This window comes from Eulemur rufifrons, chromosome 21 (assembly GCF_041146395.1).
Source record: "Eulemur rufifrons isolate Redbay chromosome 21, OSU_ERuf_1, whole genome shotgun sequence".
NCBI lineage: Eukaryota > Metazoa > Chordata > Mammalia > Primates > Lemuridae > Eulemur > Eulemur rufifrons.
Genome location: NC_091003.1, coordinates 24,533,562 through 24,558,262, shown reverse-complemented (window position 1 = coordinate 24,558,262; position 24,701 = coordinate 24,533,562). Strand labels below are relative to the sequence as shown.

The following is a 24,701-nucleotide window of genomic DNA, read 5'->3' as shown; positions in this document are numbered from 1 at the left end:
CTGGCTGGGAGCAGCTTGCAGGGCGCGCGGCGGCAGGGTGGCAGGTGAGGCTCGTGGGGACCCGGGGTGAGGAAGCCCGGGGGGTGGGCTCGGGAGGCCGACCTGGCCGCGGTGAGGGTCAGGTGGGGGCCCAAGGCGCATGGGGGTGAAATGGGGCTGAGGAACCGGAGGGGCGGACTAGGGGGGCTGGGGAGGCAAGGAGGCCGAGAGGAGGCTCAGATGGGGGGACCCAAGGTGTGCCGGGGTGGAGTAGGGGTTGTAAGAGTCGGGGGAGCAGCTAGGGACCTGAGGAACCCGAGGCAGGAACAGGGGGGCTGGGGAACCAAGGGCCCAGAACTGGGGGTCCATTGGGTTGGCGGGGGTGTGGCCAAGACTAGGGCCGGGTGGGGCCCGAGGGCGTGACACAGACTGGGGTGCTGAGAGGTGACGTGCCCCCATTTTCTGCAATCCTGCCCGTCCTCACCGCATCCCAGCCCCCAGGAGCATCTGGGCCAGGCCCACTGCCCTGGCCTCCACCCCACCAGCCCCTGCACCTTCAGGGGGTCACAGCGTGGCCTGAGTGCCCCCGCCCCATGGGCTCCACGTGTATTGAAGACGAGTGAGCAGGGGGTGTGTGAGATAGATAAGCTCAGGCGAGCAGGCCTCCGGCCCACCACTGCAGCTGTGTGGCTGCAGGCAAGCCCCTCAGCGTCTGTGCAGGAAGGAGAAATGGCACCTACAGTCGGGATTTCAGCGCAGGGCCTGACACACTGTTGGGCCCAGTGGATGGCGGTGGGCTCCTCTGAAGCCCAAAGCCTTCCACCCTGGGGGACTGAGTGGCACATGTCCTCATGGCATTCACTGGGGCAAGGTCTGTGGACCCAGCTGGGCTCCCACCATGGGGAATGGAATGTGAGGCCAGCTGGCACTCTGAGGCCATCTCCCGTCATTTCTGGCCTTTACGCCTGTTTCTGTCCTACAGTCAAATTTCACTCTTGCCCTCCTGCAGCTGGGGTAGAAGTGCCAAAGGCACTGCGTGTCTGAAGACCCCAGTTGAATCCTGCTTTGCCATTTCCTACCTGTGTGACCTTAGACCTTAGACACACAGGTGGGGAGTGAGCCCAGAGCTGGCTTCTAGTCTGCAGTGTGGCGTGACAGCACGTACTGCTCTGCATGGTTGTAAGAGGTAAACAAAATGAATAGGGCTTTGAAAGCCGTGAGCCTCCAGGCAAGTTCATTTGTGGAATTCCTTTGAGATAGCGCTTGAAGCCAACCCTGTTTTTAAGACCTGTCTCTGCCGCCCACTGTGCTCCACAGATGGTGTAAGCTTTCTCTTAAAAGGTGCCAGGCCTCAGCCCCTGCTGGTGACCTTCCCTCTGCCATCACACTTGCCACGGGCTGTGCACAGAGGGCCAGGGTGGGCTCCGTGACCTCAGAGAGCTTACACTCTCTCAAGAAAGCCAGGCCTGTGAGGGGACGTGGTGGCTGCACAACCCCACGAATGTGTTTCGTGTTTCGTACCACTGTACACTTAAAAACGGCTAAAGGGGTACCTATGATGTCACTTATATTTTACTACAAAAAAAATTTTTATAGGTAGGAAAAGATCTAGAAAGATTTATACCAAACTATTCCCAGTGGTTATTTATGAATAAAGAAGTAAGATTCTTCATTGGTAGGAAAAAAATTTTAACAGCGAATACGATACTGGCGTAACACTAATGATGCAGTTTCGTTTTATGAGGAAATTTGATCAGATTGCTATTTTTTTCATCGCCTGGGTTCTGAAGTTAAGCAAGACGCAACAAATGTTTTGTCTATACCACCTGAAAAACTGCAGTTGTAACAACTATGTGTTAGTTGAGCTCATGAGTCAAAACTGGTACACTAGAGGAAAATAAATATTTCAAATGAAAAAAAGAAAACTTTTTACGAGTCAGGTGTTAGCAAAAGTGCCAGAGATGCCACATGGAAGGCAGGTGATGGATCCGCAGGTGGGAAGATTTCTGCAGAGCCTTGAAAGATCTGAGAGAGCTGAGAGGGCAAAATGAAAGAGGGGCCGCATGAGCCACAGCTTGGCCTGGCAGGGGAGCTGGGAGCCCGCGGTATTAGCTCCTAGCACAGGGCAAGGAGGGGAGGGGTTGTCCTGGGGCAGTGGGCACAGAAAGGAAAGGAGCCAGTGTGGGCCAGGAACAGGAGGGAGTCAGAAGGACTTTCCAGGACGTTGGTCACAGTTAGGGCTCAGGCAGATTGCCCAGCATGAATCCCACCAGGGACTTTGGGCAAGTCCCTTAGCCCTTCCTCTGCAGCCTGCTCTCTAGAGTGGGGACAACAACAGCAGGGTTGTTTGGGAGGTTAAAAGAGGAAGAGTGCTCAGAGCAGTGGCGGGTGGCAGCTGGCAGCACCGTGAGTCCCACCCCTGCGGCTGCCCCTGGTGAGGAGTGCAGAGGCACCGAGCCAGGAGGAGCCCGCCTCGGGTCACGGTCAGCCAGACCAGTCGAGGCAGGCGGCGCGGGAAGTCGGGAGCCCGGCGTCCTCCCATGCCCACCCCAGGCCCTTGATGACATGCACAGACTTGCGCATGCGTCCCTCCAGCCCGGAGCCCATCACTGCTGGGCCCCAGTCGGGGTGCCCCTGCACTTCTCGTCGTTTCCCAGCTGCGCCTCCTCCCTGCACCCCATCGTGTGCTTGCCAGGCGGCCACCACCTGCTTCCCAAGACCGTCTCTTCCGGATGATCCTACAGGAACGCAAACCAAGGCACTGTCCCCTGGCTGCCGGGCACGCTCAGGGCTGCCTGCGGTTCCCCTTTGGATTAGGATTTCTCCCTCCCACCGTCCACGTGCTTTTCTCTCTTGCTCATGTCCATGTGGCGCACATCAGATTCAGGAGTTTATTGGAAAAAAGGAAGGACGAGGAAGGAAGTTATTCCGTCCCTTACCCAGGGAAGGAAAGCCGTGTCCCGGTTTCTCTCCAGCCCTTGCCTTAGGTAAGTGATGCAGAAATGAGCAGGCAGGGTGGCTCTGGGCACTCTGCCCTTCTAGCGGGAGTGGGCAGTTGGCGCGGACTCTGAGAGTGAGCTGGCTCTTCCCCTCTGCAGACGCAGGCGGAGCACCGTCAGGCCCGTGTGCTTTGCCCGCCCCAGGGCCTACTCCCTGCAGGGTGCAGATGCTGTCGAGGCCCTTGCCAGGCTCAGGGTGGTGGGCACAGGGCACGTGGCAGGGGCAGGGTGTGTAGTCCTTCAGTGCGGAGAGGAGGGGCTGCCAGCCCCCAGGGAGACAGGCGGGCTGTGGGGAGGGCTCCAGGCTCAGGAAAGAGCACCCCAAGGCCTGGCGGGAGGTGAGGAGGAGGCGCCTGCATTCCAAAGTGCTCAGCAGACACCACCAGCAAGTGGGGTTGAAAGGGAAGGGTCTTGAATTCTGTGCTTGCAAGTGTGGCTTTATGCTGTGGGCCTGGGTTTTTTCCACTGGGGCCCTGTGGGTATTCTTGGCGGTGAGCGTGTCGTCCTTTCGTTTGGATCCTAATCATAAATTCGCATGAACACATTTTGCATGGCCTGAGATTTCTGTGCCTCCAAATCACTTAGAATGACAAGGGAGCCGGGCAGCATTTCCCAGAGCCCAGGCCCCAGGTGCTGGCACGTGCCCAGGGGCGTCTTTGCAGGGACCACACTTCTCCCCCGGGGAGCCCCAGGAAGCCAGAGCAGTTCACAGGCAGAGAAGGGAGACTTGGCCTCTTTCTCTGCTCAAGGGTGTCTGAGCTTGCTGGGAAAGTCGTGCCATCTCTTTGTTTTCTCGTCACTCTGCTGGGCACCTTGTCCGGCAAGCCCTGCCCTCTCCCGGCCCTCCTTGTCACCCCGGCCCTGGCTCTGCGCACTTCTCCCTGGCACAGCCCTCCCCTTGTGGTTCCAATGGCAGTGTCCCTCCTGCTCTCGCCCAATTTGTCCTTCTTTTTTCGCCTGATGCCTTTTGTAACCCAGGCTGCATTTTATTTACTTCTTTTTTTTTTTTTTTTTTTTGAGACAGAGTCTCACTCTGTTGCTCAGGCTAGAGTGAGTGCCGTGGCGTCAGCCTAGCTCACAGCAACCTCAAACTCCTGAGCTCAAGCGATCCTCCTGTCTCAGCCTCCCGAGTAGCTGGGACTACAGGCATGCGCCACCATGCCCGGCTAATATTTTTTATATATATTTTTAGCTGTCCATATAATTTCTTTCTATTTTTAGTAGAGATGGGGTCTCGCTTGCTCAGGCTGGTCTCGAACTCCTGAGCTCAAAGGATCCGCCCACCTCGGCCTCCCAGAGTGCTAGGATTACAGGCTTGAGCCACCGCGCCCGGCCATTTTATTTACTTCTTATGAGTAAATGTGAAGGATGACAACGAACTCAAGTCTATCCCCATGACCTTCCGTAACAAGTGCCCTGTGTCCATGTTATTTCTATACTACTGTGTGTATCTGTATGTATCTATACTACTGTATGTATCTGCTTAAACTAAATCAGCTTCCAGCTGCTGTCTCTGCAAGACGACCTCCCTGTGCCCCCTGCACCAAATCCTCCATTGATGACATATTTAACTCAGCGCGGAGACCCTTCCCCTCTCTCCCAGCCCCATCCTCCTTTGTGTTTTCTATCTTTGTGCTTCTAGAAGGCTTGTTCCAGGTTAGTAATTCTCAGTCAGATCGGGCTTTTGTGGGCCATGAGCTCCCTTCATCCTTCACCTACTGGCACAGTCTGTGGTAGTCTAAGAGTGATGGTTCTGGAAGATTCTCCCTGTATCTCTGCTGGTCCTGCCCTCTGTCCTGCCCTGGAAGGCCTCAGGAAGGGGTTGGGTTGTGAGACTGCTCCCCAGATTCTCCCTCCTAGAACTTGGGGTCCTCCTGAGACTCATGTCCGTCTGTCACAGAAGGAACCTCGTTTTAAACCTCTGCGGGTCGTAAGCGTGTGGGGCCCGTTGCTGAAGAAATTCCCAGCCTGGGAGGAAGCCCGAGGTAGTGTCCCCACGTGGGAGGGGTCGGAGGGAGAAGGCGGGAGAGAGAAGGGCCTGCGCTGGGCAGGTGCTGGCAGGAAGGCGGTGCCCTGGTGCCCTCAGGTGTGCTTGGGTGTGTGTGGTGGGAAGGCGGACCTGGAGGTGACTCCCCTGGGGCAGTGGAAGGAAGACGAAAGGGAGTGACTCCAGGGCTGCTTGTGTTGGGGACTGTGAGGGGCGCCAGGCTGGGAGGGGGCCGGGGCCGGCGTGCGGAGGCCAGGTGTGAGTGCGGGGGCGGGGGGGTTCTGCGCTAGGAGAGAAGTGGATTTGGAGGCCCCCCCTGGGAGGAGGCCCCCCCTGGGAGGAGGCCCCCAGGCACCGCCTGCCTCTTTTGGGTGATAGAGGAACAAGGTGGGTGGTGACAGGCTTGGGGTTCAGAATCCCTCCTGGGCCCTGTCTTCCATCCTGAGACCACGGGTGAGAGGCTGCCCCTCTCCAAGCTCAGTGTTCCCATCTGTGAAATGGGGGACTCGTCCTGGCTCCCAGGGTGTCAGGGGCAACACGTGGGGCCTGGCAGCTAGTGCCCCCCACCGACCCCGGCCCCTGTGGGGTTGGCAGCTTGGGACCGTCCACGGCACCTCCTTCCAGCCAGGGCTGAGCAGGCCTGAGCCGTTGTAAGCGCATAACTCGCTCCTCCTATTAGAGAGCATTTCAGAGGCCTGACCCCGTCCCCGAGCAGCTCCTGTCTGTCCCGGGCTGGCCTCTGCCTCTCTCCTTGCCACCCCTCGGGCGGCCCGTGTGGCCTCCGGGAGCCCTTCCCGCCGCCCTCTGGTCTCTCCCAGACAGCCGTGGACCAGCCCCTCCTGCACGTTGGCCCTTCTCTTCCCTGCTCCAAGCCGCTGCTGTGGCCCGGACAGGTCCCGCCTCCCATCCGGTCACCACGTCCAGGCTCACAAACCTGGTGGCATCACCCCGTCACCTCAGCCCTCCTGGCTGCCCAGGGCCGAAGATCAGGTGGGGCCTCTTCACCTGCCTCAGTGCCTGGCCCCAGTGTCCCTGTCCTGCCCACCTCTGGCCACACCGGCCACCCTCTGCCAGGAACAGCTCTTCTTTCTCTGTCACCTTGCCTGCAAGATGTGCACGCAGCTTCTGGTCCTGGTGCCATCTCCTGAGTCCACATCTCTGGGTGCCCACCTTTCCCCGCTTGGACCCTGGTCATGACAGCGGCCGGGGTTGTCACTCCACTGACTTGTGCCCTCTCAGCCGTGAGGCTCAGGGCTTGGTGTGACGCCTGCTGCACGATGCTCACAGGGGGAGTAGATCAGACACCTGCTCACCGCGTTGCCGGCACGTCGCCCCGTGATTCCGCTGACTGGCGTCTCTCCCCAGAGTGAAGATTGACGGGACCCTCATCCAGGCCGTGAGCCCCCGGGATGCTCTGGGAATGGCCTCTGGAGACCCACAGAAGAGCAGCCAGGTGGCCTGTGGCGCGGAGGAGACCCGGGGCTTCCTGGACGCGCTCCTGCGAGACTTCCCAGCCCCGCTGAGCCCGGAGAGCCCCGTGCCCTGGAAGGCCCCGGGGGCGGTGCTCACCCAGGAAGAGGTGGCGGCCGAGCTGGCGGAGCTGGCAATGGGCTTCCTGGGCAGCAGGTAGGCCTGGGCGCCCCGGGAGGGGACGGGAGCGAGGGGCGCAGTGTGTCTGCCGCGTGCAGACCTCATTGCGGCTGCCGCTCACTGCACACGTCCTAAGTCCCCGTGACGGCGCCGTCGTGTGGGTGCCATGGGGCTGCCGTAACAGAGGCCACTTGCAACTGCAGAAATGTGTTCTCTCACAGCTCTGGAAGCCTGAAGTCTGAGGTCGGGGGCAGCAGGGCCTCACCCTCTCAAAGCAAACAGAATCCGTTTTGGGCCTTCCTCTTAGCATCTGGTGCCGACCTCCTGGCAGGCCTTGGCTCGTGGACCCTTCCCTCCAAGCTCGCCTCCGTCTCCCGTGGCCTCTCCCCGAGTGTCTGCTCCTTCAGGCCCCTCCCCGCCCGTGTCCGTGTCGCTCCTACTCAGGCAAGGACACCAGCCACACTGGACTAGGCCCTCCCGCAGCGTGACCTCTTAGCCTAACTAGTTACGTTCACAAGGACTCTCATTCCAGATAGGGTCACATTGTGAGCCACTAGGGGTTGGGACTTCAGTGTATCTTTGGGGACACAATTTAACACACAACAGATCTAAGTGGTAGGTCCTCTTTCTGTTCTGTGGGACGGACCAAGGCAGAGATCAGTGGGTTGAGACTGGACCAAGGCCTCGTGGTTGGGGCAGTGCTACCTAGACCCTGGCCACCACGATCCGAGAGGTAGCTGGTGCTGTCCTTGTCATATAGGGGAAGGGAGTGGAGGTCCAGAGAGGTGACACAACCAGCTTAGCAGATTTCAGGGCAGATAGAGTAGTTGTGTGCAGGCAGACTGTGAGGCTGTCTCCTAGGCTGACCTCCAAAGTCCCCTTGTCCAAAGACTCTGGCTGGGCCTTGCGGCCTTCCTCCCTTCATTTATTCCTCCATTCTGGAAGTATTTATCCCACGAAAGACAGTGAAAGACAAGGTCTCTTCTCTGGCCGTCTCTGCTCAGACAGCTGCAGGGTCTTGGGGTCAGGTTGCTCTGTCTGGCACAGGGGCAGGAGGGCTGGCAGGCCACTCTGCATCCCTCCCAACCTAGTCCCTCGCCGTGTCTGGGGTCCCTAGTCCCAGCACATCCCCTGAAGCCGTGACATGCCTTCGGCCATGGCTTCCCCCCAGCAGAGGCTCCATCTTCATGTCCCCTGAGCATGAGCTTCCTGAGCCCCTGGTGGCAGATCAGCTCCATCCCTGCACGTCCTGTGTTGGCCTGTTTGCCAGGACCCTGAGGCCCCAGCAGAGGCAACTCACCCTGTGCAGTGTGAGCGTGGGCAGTGGGTGTGCAGGGCCATGTCCACCTGGGTGTGGCACGTGCGAAGGATATTGTTGCCTTATTGTGAGGAAATTTTAAAGACAAGTGGAGTTGGGCGCAGTGGCTCACGCTTGTAATCCCAGGGCTTTGGGAGGCCGAGGCAGGAGGATCGCTTGAGCCCAGGAGTTCTAGGCTGCAGTGAGCCATGATGACGCCACTGCTCTCCAGCCTGGGCGACAGAGTAAGACCGTATCTCTAAAAAAGTAAAAAAATAAAGACAGGTGACATAAAGCGAACTGGCCCCCGAGGGTGGAGCAGAGCACCCTGTTGGGGTCCTGCATGCAGGAGGGCGAGGGAGGCCCCGGGGTTCTCCTTCCCCGAGGGGAGCAGGCGGCACTCACCGGGGAGCAGGGGTGCAGTGGAGGGAGCTCTGCAGCCAGGTCAGGCCTTCTGTGGCAGTGACTGGGGGCCGTCACTGCCTTGGGGGCTCGGGCGGCAGGGAGGAAAGCCAGGCCCAGCAGGGCTGGTGCGCCTGGACCCACGTGTGGGCCAGTGAGCAGACCCGGCTCAGACAAGTCCCCGCCCATCCTCTCGACCAGAACCCTGTTGGCTGTTGGTGGGCAGTGATGGGTGCGAGTGGGGAGGGGCTGAGGCCGGGGGGCACCAGTTCCCCTCAGGTCTCCTTAGCCCCGGAACCCCCCTTAACACTCCACAAATGTGTGATGAATTGTGGTATTTTAAGGTCTTATATTTCCCAGCCGTTCTTTTCTAGAATTTTCTTTCACATACAGACATGCCTGTTCACACGTGTGGTCATCACTTGGGGCCTGCACCTCATACATTGCACCACATCCACCTGTTCACTTGCACACGTGCGCACACACCCCACGCTCCACGCGCCACCTCCGCGCTCTGTTCCCTGTCCCCACAGCCCAAGTTGGGGCCCTTGGGTATGAAGAGCCCCGAGGACAGTGGTCCGTGGGCCCCTTTGCAGATTTTGCGTGGCATCCTTTCTGAGACTGCCCAGAGTCAGGTCACCCGGCTCCCGGGTGGGCTCCGCTGATGTCCTGTCTCCCCTCTTGCTGTTACATCTCTTGTGTCACATCTCTGGGTCCTCGAGCAGTGCGTGCCTTACTCACTCTGTGATTATTTATTTAACAAGTGCGGTTTTCATCTCTGCCACAGGACTGTAGACTCTGGTAACCCCCCGGGCAGGCGGGAGCAGCGTTTCTCGTTTCTCGTGTACCTGGGCCTTGCACAAGCCTCAGCCGTTCCCTGGAGCATCTTCTCTCCGTGTTTCAGGGCCCCACCCTGCAGGGACCAGGATTAGGGCTGACTTTGACGGGGCAGTGACTCAGGACTGAGGGCTTCCAGAGCGTGTCCTTGGGTGGGGCCCATGGATGAGGTGGCAGTTGTGTCCAGGAAGGGGATGCTGGTGGCCCATGGCCAGGCATTGTCTGGGTCCCTGCAGCCTGAAGCCACTTCCCTGTCCCCAGCAGCAGTGGCGGGTGGGCAGGAAGCCGAAACATGACCTCACCGGGACAGAGGGGAAACAGACGTCTCTTCTCCTGCCCTGCAAAAGGAAAAGCCAGCAGTTGGCAGGAAAGCCCCGGATAGCAGAGGAGCTCGTTTCTCCTGTCTAGGCTGGTTGTTTTCAAAGGCAGTTTCAGAGGCTTCTCCCCCGAGTCACCTCTCGTTTTAAAATATCAGAAATTCATACCAGTAGATTCCTAAGACCATTGCTAGACGCCTGGGACGCTCAGCCCCGCAGGACATGGCCCGTCGCCTGGGCCGTTGGAAGGTCCTCGCCCTCCAGTTAAAACCAGGAGTGTCAGCCCAGCAAAGCATCACTTGGCTGCCCCCAGGCTGCCCCCCACCCAGTGGGACAGGCACACAGGGCAAATGCATGTCACCCAGCTTCCAGGGGCCCTGCTGGGTGGAGCTGCAGATTTGGGGTCAGGGTGCGTCCCAGAGGCTGCACGGGCACCAGGAGGGGCGACCCTTTCCACCTGGGCTTCCCGCAGACGTGGTGTTTGAGCCAGGTCTGGAGCGGGGGATGGCGTGGCAAGGTGCACCGTCACCTGACAGTCCTCCCCACTGCCCTCCTCGGCCACAGCTGGCTTCCGTGTCTCCATCCCCAAACTCCCCCAACCTCTCCCTCGGCTTCCTTCCGGACCGCCCCCTGCCAGAGGCCCGGCTCAGGGCTGGCATTTCCTCCCCACCGTGTGCTTTGGGCCTGTGGTGACCGCCCTCTCCGCCCCACCCCACGCCGCCTCCCCTCCTCAGCTCTGTTCTCTGACATTCGGCGACCACGGCTCGCTTCGCAGAACTGCTCCTACTCGGCCCCCAGGAGGCCACCCTTGGGGTTGTCCCCACTTCTCAGCCACTCCCTGGCCCTCTTCCTGAGTGGGCGAGTTCCCATGGGTCCCAGTCTCCCACCGCCTTCATTCCAGAGCCGCATCTCCCACCAGACCACGTGCCGCAGCCCCCAGGCTGCTCAGCCTCTGAGCAACTCGAGGCTCACCCGGGACACGGAACCCCTCACCATGCCCTGCCCTGCCCGGCTCTGTCCCTGCTGGGGTAATTAATCGCACCACTGTCCTCTCCGTTGCATAAAACAGAAACTTTAACACTGTCCGTGTGCCTCCTCCACCCAGCGCCTGATGCCCCTCCTCCCCGTGTCCCTCCTCTGTCCTGTCCTGCCCATCACCATGGCCCTGTCCAGCTTGGGCCTCCACCTCTCTCCCTGGGACAGTTGTCACCACCTCCGCCAGCCCCACCCTTCAGCCCACCCTCCACGCCAGGGTCAAAGATCCCGTCTTGCCACGTCCTTCTTCAAAACAGACCACAGTCCGTGGCTCCCTGTCGCCACACAGCTTTGGCCCACCCAGCCCGCAGCCCCCTGGCCCCAGCGCCCCCACAGCCCACCTGCCCAGGGACCCCGGGGCCATGCACAGCGGCTCTGTCTGCCGTGTACGCCCACGGGCTCATGCCCTGGGAACAGTTTCCTGTGGCCACCATATGAATGACCGGGCCGCTTGACCAACGGAAATCTATCGTCTCACAGTTCTGGAGACAAGAAGTCTGCGATTGGGGTATTGGCAGGTCTGGTTCCTTCTGGTGGTTTGTGGGCCATCTTGGCCTGGCCTTGCTTGGCTTTTAGGCTCACCCAGGGTCTCTGCCTCGTGTTCACATGGCTTTCTCCCCGTGTGTGTGTTTGTGTCCAAATTTCCACTTTTTTATAAAGACGCCAGTCATATGAGAAGGGACCCACCCCTCTCCAGTATGACCTCATCTTAACTCATTCTATCTGCAATGATCCTATTTCCAAGTAGGGCCCAATCTGAGGTACTGGTTGTTAGCGCCTCAGCATATGAATTTTGGGGGACACAGTTCGACCCATAACACACCTCCCAACCCTCGGGGGTCCCCAGCTGGCGTGGGTATCTCCCCCCGCCCTGGGGCACGTGGACCAGGAGCTGTCATCAGCCTGGCTGCCGGGCGGGTTGCTCAGCCGCTGAGGCTGAGGACGCAGTTCTCTGGGACAGCCCCCGCCCCGCCACCCCCAGTCGGGCCCCGGTGGAGGGTGTTGCGTGTCTGCATTGGTGTGTTGTGTGAGCGTCCAGTCCCAGCTCCCCGAGGACAGGCCGCCCTGCTCATGCGGCCCTGCACGTGTGGGCTGGCGGGCGGGGCAGGGCGCTGGGCCTCACTTCTCCTTTCTGGTTCCTAGGAACGCTCCGCCGCCCCTCGCTGCATCCTTGGCCCACGCGGCGGTCTCCCAGCTGCTACAGACGGACCTTTCGGAATTTAGGAAGTTGCCCAGGCAGGAGGAGGAAGAGGAGGAGGAAGAGGCCCCTGTGACTTGTGAGTTCTCTTTCCTCTGAGGTGGCCCCGGGGCTGCTTAGCAGGTGGCACAGGGTGGTGTTGTGGGGAGCACAGTGACGCCCGAGGGGTGGGCCCCGGGGCATGGGCTCAGGACAGGCGGCAGAATCAAGGTGCAGAGAGTGCCTGACACGGCAGCTCGTGCGACAGGTCTGGGGGTGCAGGCGCCCTCCTGCGTCCACCCTCATTGAGATTGCAGAGCAGCCCAGGAAACGAAGGCTGCTTGCCCTGGTTTACACGTGAGGAAACCAGAGAGGCTCACGGTCGGTGGCCAAGTTCAAATGCGTCGCCGTTCCACCTCGCTCACCCGCGCGCCCGGGCAGCCAGGTCTGAGTCAGCAGGCTGGCACGTCAGGGGGTTCACGGCGTGGCCTCGTCATCCAGACGGGAGAAAACATCAGCACTCCGGCGCCTGCCTCCACTGGCCCGAGTCGGGGCCCTGTTGTGTGGAGACGCTCCATGAGCCCCATGGGCGCAGGCACCGATGACCGAGGGACCCAGCACCGGGGAGGGAGCCTTGAGAGGCCGGCAGAACCCTTTGACAGAGAATCTAATCATAAAACAGCAGGGCATGACTCGCTTTCATTTTACTGAGGATTCCTTTTTGTTGTGTTTCGCCAAAGTGTGGTTTGTGTTGGACCACAAGTCCAGGGGGTGAGTCGCAGGCTGCAGGGCAAGGGGGACCCTCAGGGTGGGAGCGCCCAGCCGAAATCCCCCGACAGGCCCCCCGGCCGCGAGTCAGTGGGTTCTTTCCGTGGACAGTTCCCTTGACAGTTCCCTTCTGGCCGTTTTACTCTAAACGTAGGCGGGGCGCGGGTGGGGAGGGAAAGTGAGGAGCAAAGCCTGCGGCGATGCAGGTGCCAGGCCGTTCCCCTCCTTGCTCTGGTCCCCTGCCCTTCCCCCTGGCTCCCTGCCCGCCCACCCCGGAACACAGCCTGGGGGACAGCTGTCTGCAGTGACAGGCAGCCATTGTTCTCCGCAGAGCCAGCAGGCGTCCAGCCGGTGGCAGCTGCTGCTCCTGGGCTGTGGCTCTGCAGTCACACAAAGGGAGCACCCCCACTGCCCAGCCCGCTGGCTTCTCCGCCCATCCAGTGTCGCCTGCTGGCGGGAAGGAGAACTGCCGCGGCCGGCACCAGCCGGGCCCTACACCTGTGAGCCTGCCCCTGCTCTGCCCTCTGTCCTCTGTCGTCGAGCGCCTCCCATGTGGGCCTGGGCTAGCAGCCCGGATCAGCCTCCCTGTCGGCATAGTCAACACAGGGCAAGGACAGGGACGCTGAGAGTCACCACCACAGGGCAGAGATGTGGCTGAAACCTCCTGTGCTACCAGCCGGCCCCTCCTTGGTGACAGTGATCGGAGCAGTTCCCATGGGCACCAGGGCTGCAGTCTCGGCCTCGGGCGTCTGGGCTGGCACCCCGCCTCGGGGGTGCCCTCTGCCTGGGCAGAGTCGAGTCTGAGCGGGTTGATGGAGTAGCAGCAACGCAGGCACCTCCCTGCAGGTCTCAGGCCGGGGAAGCGCCAGGAGCCTGAGGTCTCCAGCGGGAGCAGAGCGGAGCCTGTGGGACAGCTGTCCACAGAGGCGAGGAAGAGGAGGGCAGGAGAGGCGGCACCGTGGGGACTGGGAGTCTCCCGCCGGTTGGCAGGGTGTGCGTGTTGCTATGTAACAAATTTCCCCAAACGCACTAGCGTAAAACAAACGCTCGGGTCAGAAGCATGTGGAGCTGCCTCCCCTGAGCTGGACCCACCGGCATCTGTTCTCGGGCCCCTCCTGCACCCACAGTCCCGCAGTCTGGCCCTGCCAGGCCCCAAGTTCGTGCCAAGTGCTTGAATGGGCCCTTGTGCTGGGTGCGGTGGCAGCAGCCAGCTCTAGACACCCCACCCCGCCGTGATTCGTGGATTCCCTGTGGCTGTCTTCCTGCCGCCTCCTGTGCACACAGACCCTCGGGCTCATGGCTCTTCCTAGGTGTGTCCCCTCCAGCCTCAGCCGGGCTCCTTTTCTCCACAGCCACCAGCAGTGGGCAGGGGCTCTTCCTTCTCTCCCTTCCCTGTGTCCTTTGGGTGTGGCCTGGACACTTGGGTTCTACCGTGTTTTCAGTTACTTGACCCTGCGCCCCTCAGGTGATGGTCTCCGTGGGTCTGGACGTCGGGAGCAGCTCAGCTGGGTGGTTCTGGCTCAGGGCCTCGCACAAGGTTGTGCTCACCTGGTGCCAGCTCGCCGGAGGAGCCGCTTCTGAGGTGCTGCGGACCCTCGGCTGCTGGCGGGGGGTGTCACGTCCTTCCCAGGTGGACTCTCCTCGGGCTGCCTGTGCATCCTCGCAGCACAGAGCTGCTCTCGCTCAGGTCGAGCGAGGAGAGAGCGAGCTCAGCGGAAGCCTCAGCCCTTCCCGCTGGGCCGTGTCTGAAGCCGCACGTGGTCGCTTCCACGCTGCTGTGTTCGTCACAGGCAGCTCACCACGGCCCACACTCACGGGGGCCCCGAGCGCCACCTCTCGGAAGGAAACGTAGGGAGGAACTTACGGACATTAAAGCCATCACGTGGGGCTGACACTTGCAGTGGAACCTGGGGGAGTGTTAGAAAGTGTGCCGAGGGAACACGTCGCCCCTGGAACGCCACCGCAGACCCCACTGCTGACGTGTCGGTCGCATGCTGCTCCTGCCTTTTTTACCCCTCTGGGCCCAAGTGGTTTTTCACGTGCTTGTGATTAAACTGTATGTGTAACTTCCTGTCTTCCTGTTTGCACTTAGTATCGTGATGTGAGCATTTTACATGCTTGTAAACTTGGTAAAAGTCCATTTTTGTCCTGCCTTTTTGTTTTTTTTCAATTAGAGTTTTTGTATTGAGATAATCTTTGCTGCACACGCAGTTGTAAGAAAGAAGGTGAAGAGGCCGGGCACGGTGGCTCACGCCTGTAATCCCAGCACTCTGGGAGACCAAGGCGGGAGGATGGCTCGAGGTCAGGAGTTCAAGACCAGTCTGAGCAAGAGCAAGATCCCCGTCTCTACTAAAAATAGAAAAATTAGCCGGGCATGGTGGCACATGCCTGTAGTCCCAGCTACTCAGGAGGCTGAGGCAGGAGGATCGCTTGAGCCCAGGGGTTTGAGGTTGCTGCGAGCTATGATGATGCCGCTGCACTCCAGCATGGGTGTAAAAAAACAAAAACACACAAACAAGAAACTCCACAAAGAGTCCTTATAAATGTGTGACTTGGGGAGATTGTCTTTTTCTTACCCAAATAATCCTTTGGAGGCGACACCAGGTTGGAGTTCATTCCTTGCTCTGCTGAGTAGTTTCCGAGGTGTGGGGCTCCACGGTTTGCTGAGCCACTCACATGCTGAAGGACGTGGGGGCTGAGTCCAGATCGGGGCTATTACAGACAAAGCTGCCGTGAACACGTGCGAGTTTCTGTGTGAGCGCAGTCTTCATTTTTCCGGAATAAGTGCCGAGGAGTGCAAGTACTGGGTCGTGTGGTAGTTGCATGTTTAGTTCTGAAAGTCATTTTTAATAGCAGCTTAATTCATCGTCAAGGGAATAGACCATAATTTACTTCTCATTCCTCTGTCGTTGGATATAGATTATTTCTAATTAATGGGCAGTTTAAAATGATTCTATGGTTTGTCCTGAAAGTATTTTTTTATTTTCGATGATTCCTTAGAGTGGGTTCCCGTGAGTGGTGCTGCGCCAGCGTTAGGTGGGTGCCTTCCGGGACATGGTGCCACACCAGACCTTTCTGATTGTGATGACAGACTCTGCCGTGCGTAGCGTGTTAGGTTGCTGTGCTCAGAATGCGCGTGGAGGGGACGGCTGGTGGCGCCTGTGCCGCCTGGAGAGCTGAGGCTGCCTGGGCAGCAGGGCGGGGCGGCGGGAGCCTCAGCCGGCTGGGTGGCCACTTCCCTGACCCTCCCTCCCTTGCGCCCATCAGTGCTGGATGCCCAAGGCCTGGCCCGGAGTTTCTTTAACCTGCTCTGGGAAGTCGCCGGCCAGTGGCAGAAGCAGGTGCCGCCTACTGCCGGGACCCCGCAGCGGCAATGGCTGGTGTCCATCCACGCCATCCGGAACACTCGCCGCAAGATGGAGGACCGGCATGTGGTCCTTCCTGCCTTCAACCAGCTCTTCGGCTTGTCCGTGAGTGTTCCCCCTGCGGGGCCCGGGGACAGCTTTCAGAGGGCCAGAGCAGGGGCTGGGAGCCCCCGGATGCCAAGGACAGCTGCCCAGGCCAGAGACACTCGTCAGCTGCCATCTCAAGGCTGAGGTGCGGGCAGCTCTCTGAGCCCTTCCCAGGGGGTCTGGGAGGCCCAGGGGGCCCCAGTTCACCGTCCAGCGCCAAGTTCACCCCAAGGCCAGGATTGCAGAGCTCTGCTCGGCCTCTGGCACTGGGAGCCCCCTGGGGCACCTCCCCTCATTTTACGCTGGTAGCAACAGGGTGCAGATGGTGACTGAGGCTCCCGAGGGCCACCCTCTTCCAAGTCTCCCTGGTCACAGTGCAGGCGCCGGGCTGCCCCGCTGCTGGCGAAGGCCCTGCCGATTCTTCCAGACCCTTCCTCATCCAGCGCCTGGGCCCCACCCCCGCAGGAGTGGCCGGTGTGAGGCCAGCAGGTCTGTGACTCCCACTGCCTTCCCCGGCAGGACCCTGTGGACCGCGCCTACTTTGCCGTGTTTGACGGTCACGGAGGGGTGGACGCCGCGAGGTACGCCGCTGTCCATGTGCACGCCAACGCTGCCCGCCAGCCGGGGCTGCCCACGGACCCCGAGGGAGCGCTCAGGGACGCCTTCCGGCTCACCGACCAGATGTTTCTCAGGAAAGCCAAGCGAGAGGTGAGAACCGGCAGCCGGGCCTCGGGTGCAGTGTGGAGGCCGGGGGGGGAGTCCCAGCCTCGGCCGAGGGAGGACACCCAAGCGCTTGCTGCTGCCCGAAGGTCCTCGCTGGGCACTGCTGGAGAGCACGTCGTTGCCTTCTCACAGTAAGGGGGGCTCGTTCTCACGGGAACGGAAGTGGCACAAAGCCTGCCCTGACCCCGCGTGCCGGGCCCCTCGGCCACACAGACCTGCCCCACTGCCGAGGGTCTGTGGGCCGTGTGGGGAAGGACAGCCTGTTTTAAAATGTTCCCGGGATTTTGTTTTAATTGGGTATGGCAAAGTGACAGACACAGAGACCAGTGCCTTGGAGAAAGGGTTTATTACTTACAGTTTCGCAGAGGAGGGGCACGTCATTGCCATGCCACGCAGGGCCACCAGGGAAGCTCCAGCGTCGGGCAGGAGTGAGAGGGCAGAGGGGGAAGCTTGGCCGGAGCCTTCCCTGTTCCCCCACACCCACCTCTGGGGTTAGGCGGCCCTGGGAGGGCAGTCTCCACGTCAGCAAGGTCCCGGGATCCGGAAGCATCATGAAGTACAGGAAGTGAAAACACGATCCGTGCGCTGCCCACTTCCACCTGCTCTTCTAGGCGGGGTCCCAGCAGGCCACTGGTGTCTGCTGGGAACGCTCTTCCCTCAGGGTTTGTAGCCACGTGTAGGGATGAGGCCTTTGTCTCTGAAAGAAGAAAGAACGCAGACACAAGAGCCCCTTCCCCTGTGAGCTTCCGCTCTGAACCCACCTGCAGAATTTCCCAGGGTCTTCCTGGCAGCCCTGTGAGGTGGAGACCAATATTGTGCCCATTTTAGACATTGGGAAACTGAGGCTGTGATTGCTGAAAAGACCTGCCCCAGGGGGGAGACGTCCGCCACCGTCACGCCCTGAGCACAGACCTTAATGTAAACCGGCAGAACCAGACTTTGCATCTCAGCTGAAACCACGCAGTGTCCCCAGCTGTACGGGGGAGCCCAGCAAAAGGCTGGCACCCGGGGAGGTGACAGGGCTGCCTCCGAAGCAGGGGTTTCGTTTAGTGTGTTATTTTCCTTAAACAGCTTTGTCGGGCTGTCACGGACATGCAGGAAGCCGTGCATGCTCCCAGTATGCGATCTGGCGTCTGGGCTCACACAGCACATGCACCTGGGCCTCCCTCTCCACAGTGACGGACACGGTCGTCACCCCCAGAAGCTTCATCCTGCCCTTTGTCGGCCTTTGCCCCCTCCCCAGACAGCCACTCACCTGCCTTCTGACACCACAGGCGAGTTGCGTTTTCCAGAGTCCGATGTGAGCGGGATGCTGTGGGACGTGCTCTCCTGGCCCGTGGCACGGTCAGCACCAGGTTCTTGCCGTTGCGCGGCTCAGGGGTTCAGTAGCCTTTGTTGCCGAGGTGGTTCGGTCTGGCCTGTGCGTGCCTGCGGAGGGGGCGCCCGGCCCGCCTCACGCCGCGTGGGCCTCTCTCCCCACAGCGGCTGCAGAGCGGCACCACAGGCGTGTGTGCGCTCATCGCGGGAACAGCCCTGCACGTCGCCTGGCTCGGGGACTCCCAGGTCATCCTGGTGCAGCAGGGACAGGTATTGAAGCTGATGGAGCCACACAGACCCGAGCGACAGGTAAGAGGCTCCCTCCGTCCAAGCCCAGGAAGTTCCCAGGCCCCGCCATGCTGGGCCCCCCGGGGGACCCAGTCTGGGCACCTCGGGACGTGCCAACCCTGGCACCCTCCCAAGGGAGGGCTCCCCTGCCTATGTAGGGGGCCAGGGGGGCTCAAGTGAGCCCCTCTGAGAGCTCTGTGGGGTCACTCGGCCCAGTGCAGAGTTCTGGCAGGCACGCGGCAGGGAGCAGCCGACCACGGGCTGTGGGCGGGGGGCCCTGGGAGGAGGTGACACTGCATGGGGCTGGAAGGAGCCGGGCTTGGGGCTGTGCCGGCACCCTGGGACTCTGCGGTCACTCACCTGCCTGGGCCTTGGGGTCCTGACCCGGTGTGAGGAGGAGGATCCTGCTCAGACCGCATCTCACAGAGGGTGCAGTCCACCTGTCCCCTGAGGTCGGATACTCGCATCTGGATGTCAAGGGGTGACCGTGTGACCCCGCCAAACCCCACTTTCCCACGCGGCTCTGCAGTGGCTGCTTTCGCTTCCTAGTGGGCGATGCCACGTCAGCACGCACGGCTCCCGTGCTGTCTCGGGCTGCACGTCACTCTGCTCGTCATCGTCCCCTTGGATGGACGCTGAGACCTTTTCAGTTTTTGGTGCTAAAAGCAACGCAGCAGCGCGTGAGTTTGTGCGTGAGGTTCTTCCGAGTCAAGTGTTTCTGAAGGACACGTCCCTGGAAGGGGGACGGTGGTTGGTGCAGACACACACGCAGTCCGGGTGGATTTGCCAAGCTGCCTCCTCGGGCTGCGCTGGCCCGTGTGGCGCAGGGAGCCAGGAGCGTCCCTTTCCCCAAGGTCCCGCCAACCCGCGGGATTCTGCCTCCCTGAGAGATGGGAAGCTGTCTCGGGGCAGCTGCCGAGTTTGCTTATCCGTTTCCGAGTGAGCCGGACGGAGCATCCTTTCCGCAGTTTGAGATCGTTCGCGTTGCGTTGCCGTGAACGCTCTGTTCCCGCCCTGTGCCTGTTTTTCTTACCAATTTGAAGGCACCTTATTTATGTTAGGGAAGTTAGCTCCTGGTCTGTGGTGACTTGCAAATGTTTCCCTAGTTCTTGTTTCCCTTTCGTCTTTGTGTACAAGGTTTTGCCGGGTGGAAGCCTTGTTTTTACCAGGCACTGGTCGCCCTGACAGTCAGGGACGGCAGCTCGCAGTCTGTGCCGAGCCTCCTACACGTGCTCTCCCCATTGTACAGAGGAGAAAACTGAGGCTCAGAGAAGTCCAGTCACTTGCCCAGAGCTCACAGCCACGGTGGCAGGCAGACTCTGCCTCTCCGCTGTCACCGCCACCGGGGAGGGATTTGGCGCTTGCTCCCCTGGTGGGCTCCCCTCCCCAGCACGTGCAGCCAGGTGAAGTGTGGCCAGGTTAGGACGAGATGCAGACCTCTGCCCAGGGTGCTGGGCCCCTGCCCTGGCTGCCCGCACCCCCTGCAGGCTCAGCGTCCAGAGCCGCCTCTAAAGCCCAGCAGGGACTTTTTTCCAAACACTGCCTGAGCCCTGCAGTGTGGCACCGTGGCAGAGAGCACAGACCAGTGGCCTTGCATGGTCCTGGCTCCGCCCCTCCAAGTCTGTCACACCAGGAGGTTTGGGGAGAGGACCGAGTGGCCCGGTGCTCGTGGAGCGCTGAGGTCGTTGCCTACGCAGGAGCGGCACACAAGAGTCTGTTTCCCCGTTGGTCTGCAGCCCGCGGGGACGCAGAGACCCGCCGCCAGCTGAGGCAGCTCCCTCCGGCCTGCCAGCCGCCCGCCAGGCTCAGGTCCTCGCCCGTGGTCCTGCTCGCAGCCCGCCCCCCACCCGGGGGAGTAACCCGGCCGAGCCTCTCCCACAGAAACGGGCGTCACCACGTCAGTTACGAGAGTGGGAAACTGGTGACAACGTGGCGAGCTTCAGCGAGGGTCCAGCAGCTGCCGAAAGCAGCTCCACGGAGTGTGCGGTGGGGCGGGGGCCGCGCCGCTCTGCCCTGTTCCACGCTCTCAGGGCAGAGGCTGCCCCGCCGCCGGGCTCCGATCGGGCCACACGTGTTTGGCACCTACTCTGCACAAGGTGCTTTGCCGAGGCAGCGAGGTGACAAAACAGGACCCGCTTCCCGCCCCCGCCCAGTGCCTCGTAGCCGGATGGGGGTGCGGCGGGCAGGGTGCCAGGAGGATGCGGCAGAGACGCACAGCCAGTGGGGCTGGAGCCAGACCCCGACGGCAGGTGCGACTCCAGCAGGCCCTGGGGAGAGGCCAGGAGGAAAGGGCAGGTCCAGCGAGCGAGAGACTCATGGGGGACTGGGAGGAAGACACCGACCTGCTGCTCCCATGGCAGGAGGAGCCGGGGCTGCTACCTTGGGCCAGGAGGAACTTGCAAGAAATCACTAGAAGGTTCTGCAATGATCAGACCACCAGAGCATGTGTTGAGGGCTGGGTCACAGAAGTGGGAATCCAGGACGACAGTCATGAGACAGGGCAGGCCAGTCCGGAGAGGCAGAGGGGGAGGCGCGGCTTTGGGGTGGAGACGTCGCAGAGCGCTGGGCGTCGGGGAGGACGGCGGTGCTGCTGGTCACTGCTGCTGGGGCCTCTCTGAGCAGAGCCCCTCGCTCCTGGCGGGTGGGAGGTGGCGGCTGGGACGGTGGCTGGCAGGGAGTGACCTGGGAGAAGCTATTTCAGGCCAGGGGAGGACGAGGTGGGAGAAACAGAGAAGAGCCGCTGAGGGGTGTTGAGGAGACAAAGGCAAGGGCACCTTGAGCCCAGGTACACACCTGTGCTGGACCAAGCCTGGCCAGGCCAGCATGAGGAGGGAGGTGGGAGCCGTGGGAGGGGAGGAGGACCCAGCGCAGGACCAGGGCAGAGGGCAGGCTGGCGGCGAGGGGGTCTGCTTCAGCAGGGCTCTGGGACCCCGAGCCCAGGCAGCCTGCACAGAGGGGGTTGGCCCGGCCCGTCCAGCACAGGGCCCTGGGCTCATGGTGGGAGTGGGGGCCGCAGCTGCCATGGCCTCGTGTCCTCCCACCCTCCGGCTCAGCCCCGTCCCCATGGCCATCTCCCATGGGGGGCCGAGGCTTCTGGAAGGAAAGTTCAGAACTCCACAAAGCCCGATTCCCTGGCTGCAAGGGGAGACCCCACCCCAAGGGGGGATGTGGTGGGTGGGTCCCTTCGCTCGGTGCTGCGCCGCCCCTCGGGCAAAGGTGGGTGGGTGTGGGCTGCGCACCGCACCACACCTCAAGGGGCCCCCGGGGAGCAGCTGGCAGCGCGTCCCCCGTCACCCGCCCACTCTCCCGCCTGGCAGGCACTGAGTGCTGGGGTGGGCTGGCGTGTGTGGGAGACAGAAGCGGAGAAAGGCTCACGATCTCGATTGCGTCCTCCCACGGCGTGGGCTGGGTGCCCTCGTGCTCACAGCCCTTCCCGGGGGGAGCCTCTGAGGGCTGGGGGGGCTGCGCCCATCTGCAGTGCCTTGCTGATCTGTGGGCGTTTTCACACGTGTGGACACGCGTGAGGACACGTGTGTGTAGTGTGTGTCCATCGCCCACTTCCTCTCCGCCCTCTGCTCAGCCCGCCCCTCCCCACTCCTGCCCGGTCCCTTTGACTTTCTCAGACCACGGGGAGGGGGTCTCAGACCCAGAGGAGCCTTCCAGGCCCCCTGGTCCTGCCTCCTTTACAGGAAGTCCCCAGCTCAGCTCAAACAGGTGATAGCTTGTAGTGACAGGGACGCCCGGCCCCCCAGGCAGGGGTCCAGTCACTGCGCAGGCCCATGCGGCGGGCGCTCGGGGAGGGCGGGGCTCCCGCAAACCCACGTGTCCCCACTGTGACGCCCTCTGCCAGGGAGCCACACAGGAAGGCCTGGTCCTTGGTGCCGGCGTCTGGGGGAAGGCCCTGTCCCTCGGGCCCCCAGAAGTGGGTCTGCATCCACCCTGGGGAGGGGACCAGGCTGCTGTCCCAGTCTGTCCAGGGGACACTGTCCGCTGGGGCATCCGTTTCCACGCCCAGCTGCTGTCGCATCCCAGGGCCCAGAAGGGCTGGAGCTGCTGTCGCTCTGGGCGTTTGTGGGGTCAGGCGGTTTACCCGACAGGCGAGGTGGGGATAAGGGACGCCCTCCGTCCCCAGCGTCCGTGAGGTGCCTGGCCCCCCTGGCCTCCGGGCACACTCCCGGCCTGCGGGCAGCAGGCTCGTGTCTGGGAAGCCGCTGCTCCTGGGAACTGATAGGACCAAAGCGGTTTCCAGGGGGGCTTGTGGCTGGACCGAGCCTCCGTCCTGTCCTCTGAGAGGTCAGGCCTGGAGCGCCGTGGTCCCCTGGCCAGCGGAGACCATGCCTGGGGCTGAGCCTAGGCTGAGGAGGACAAGGACTGAGCAGGCACAGGCTGCTGTCGGGGCCCTGCCGTGTGGTCGCACACGTCACACGCTTCATCTTGTTGCCCCAGCAGCTTCCAGGGTAGGGGCAGTGTCCCCAAGTTAAAGGCAAGGAAGCTGAGGGACCCGTCGCCTGCGTCTGGGGCTCACGTCCGTCGCTCGGCAACCTCGAGAGGTCCATCTGCGCAGCCGTCCTGCGACTGAAGGGCGCTTGGGCCGTTTATGATTTCCCACTGTTTCTGATGACGCCTCATCTGAGCGCATCTCTGAACCTCCTGACGTCGTTCAGGTGCCGCGGCCTCTCCGCTCACCGAGACCCCAACCCTGGCTGTCTCCCCGCAGGACGAGAAGGCGCGCATCGAGGCGCTGGGTGGCTTTGTGTCGCACATGGACTGCTGGAGAGTCAACGGGACGCTGGCCGTCTCCAGAGCCATCGGTGAGGGCCGAGGAGGTGGCTCGGGCAGGGCGCGGCCGCCCCGCAGCCCAGGCCTCTGGACCGTGGCCCCCGGTTACCAGGGGCTCGGGACGGCAGTGTGAGGTGCTGAGAAGGGTTTGCCCTTACTGGGGTGTCGTCATCTGTCGTATTGTGAGGGGAAGGGGACAGATTCAGAGACTGCAGCTGCGAGCACCTGAGAAACTTTCTTCTCACGCAGATAATTACAGTTTAAGTTATGCTGTGTAATCTAGTAGCAAACCCTCGGCTAGCTCTCCTCTGTGCTAGAAGAAAAGTCTTAAATATTCCATAAATGAGGTTTATCCTCGTCTCCCCTACATTCATGCGGGTGGGGAAAAAAATTTTGGAAAAAAAATAGCGGCCCCCTCCCCCCAGATCCCACGTCCCCAGGTCTCGGCAACCACACCGCCCTCCCTCCCGCCCCAGCCCGGCGCCTGGGACCTGGCATCTGTCCCTCTGACCCCCCTGAACTGAAATATTCTGTCCTTCTCGGCAAATGTGGCGCCTTCTTTGCAGCCCGTCTTCGCCCTGCTCCTGGCTTTGGGTCTGTGGGACACGCCAGGGCAGCGCCGGGGGCTTCTGGGCAGTTGCATGAGGGGGCGAGAGACCCCGCGAGAACAGCATGGTCTCTGTATCCGCAGGACGCGGGGGGCTGTCGGGGCAGGGGGTGACCGGCGGTGGGTGGGGGCCTGGGCGGATGGGGAGGAAGCGGCTGCCACGGGGGTCCCCTCACGGAGGCTCTTCTCTCCGTGCCCAGGGGACGTCTTCCAGAAGCCCTACGTGTCCGGGGAGGCGGACGTGGCCTCCCGGGAGCTGACGGGCTCCGAGGACTACCTGCTGCTCGCCTGTGACGGCTTCTTCGATTTCGTCCCCCACCAGGAAGTCGCGGGCCTCGTGCGGAGCCACCTGGTTAGGCAGCAGGGCAGCGGGCTCCATGTCGCCGAGGAGCTGGTGGCCGAGGCCCGGGAGCGAGGCTCCCACGACAACATCACAGTCATGGTGGTCTTCCTCAGGGACCCCCGAGAGCTGCTGGAGGGTGGGGTCCAGGGCACAGGGGACTCCCAGGCAGATGGGAGGAGCCGCGACTTGCCCTCTGGCCTCTCAGAGCCCCAGACCGAGGCTCCACGGAGAAGCTAGGTGGTCCCGGCCCCTGCCCGGCGTCTCCTCCCGCCCTCGCGACTCTGCCCCTCGGAGCGCTCGGGAGGGCAGGCAGTGGCAGGGGCGGCCGCCCACACAGCGCTTTCCCCAGCACCCAGGAGCGCTTGGGGTGCTTGCCACGGTGGCTGCGGGACTGCACTGGGCAGAAGGAAGCCGAGGGAGACCTCACCAAAGAGAAAGTGGCCCAGGAAAGGGACAAGCTCCTGCTCCTGGCTCCCACTGGGCCAGGGGTGGGACCAGAGGCCACAGGTGCCCAGCGGGAGCCAAAGCAAAGACACTGGTGTGCGGTGGGGCAGCGCGGTCTCGGGGGTGGGACCCTCGAGCAGACCCAGGAGCCGCAGACTTCTTCCAGCGTGTCCTGGGGCCGGGCACACAGGCAGGGTGTCCGGCCTGGTCGTCTCCCCACTGGGGCGGGCCGGGAAGGTTGGTGCTGGCAGGTCCGCCGGCAGGTCCGCGGTGGCCGCCCCGATCCGCAGGCCCCGGGCGACTCTGGCCACGCTCTTCCCTCGGGCACCCCGGGGAGGTGAAGCTCAGAACGGACGTCTC

At 61.9% G+C, this 24,701-nt stretch overlaps 1 protein-coding gene across 2 annotated transcripts; it reads left to right on the top strand.

The window, feature by feature from the left end:
• Positions 1 to 24,253, top strand: PPM1F (protein phosphatase, Mg2+/Mn2+ dependent 1F). 2 transcript variants are annotated; one of them, XM_069497237.1, is made up of 8 exons: positions 1 to 44; positions 6,331 to 6,591; positions 11,587 to 11,720; positions 15,656 to 15,858; positions 16,360 to 16,548; positions 18,046 to 18,189; positions 22,886 to 22,979; positions 23,755 to 24,253. In XM_069497237.1, the coding sequence occupies exons 2-8, from the start codon at positions 6,386 to 6,388 to the stop codon at positions 24,132 to 24,134; spliced, it is 1,350 nt and encodes a 449-aa protein (XP_069353338.1). In that variant the 5' UTR covers positions 1 to 44; positions 6,331 to 6,385; the 3' UTR covers positions 24,135 to 24,253. The 2 variants fall into 2 exon arrangements, with proteins under 2 accessions (XP_069353338.1, XP_069353339.1); XM_069497238.1 differs by lacking the exon at positions 1 to 44 and adding an exon at positions 2,950 to 2,966.
• Positions 24,254 to 24,701: the final 448 nt, after the last annotated feature.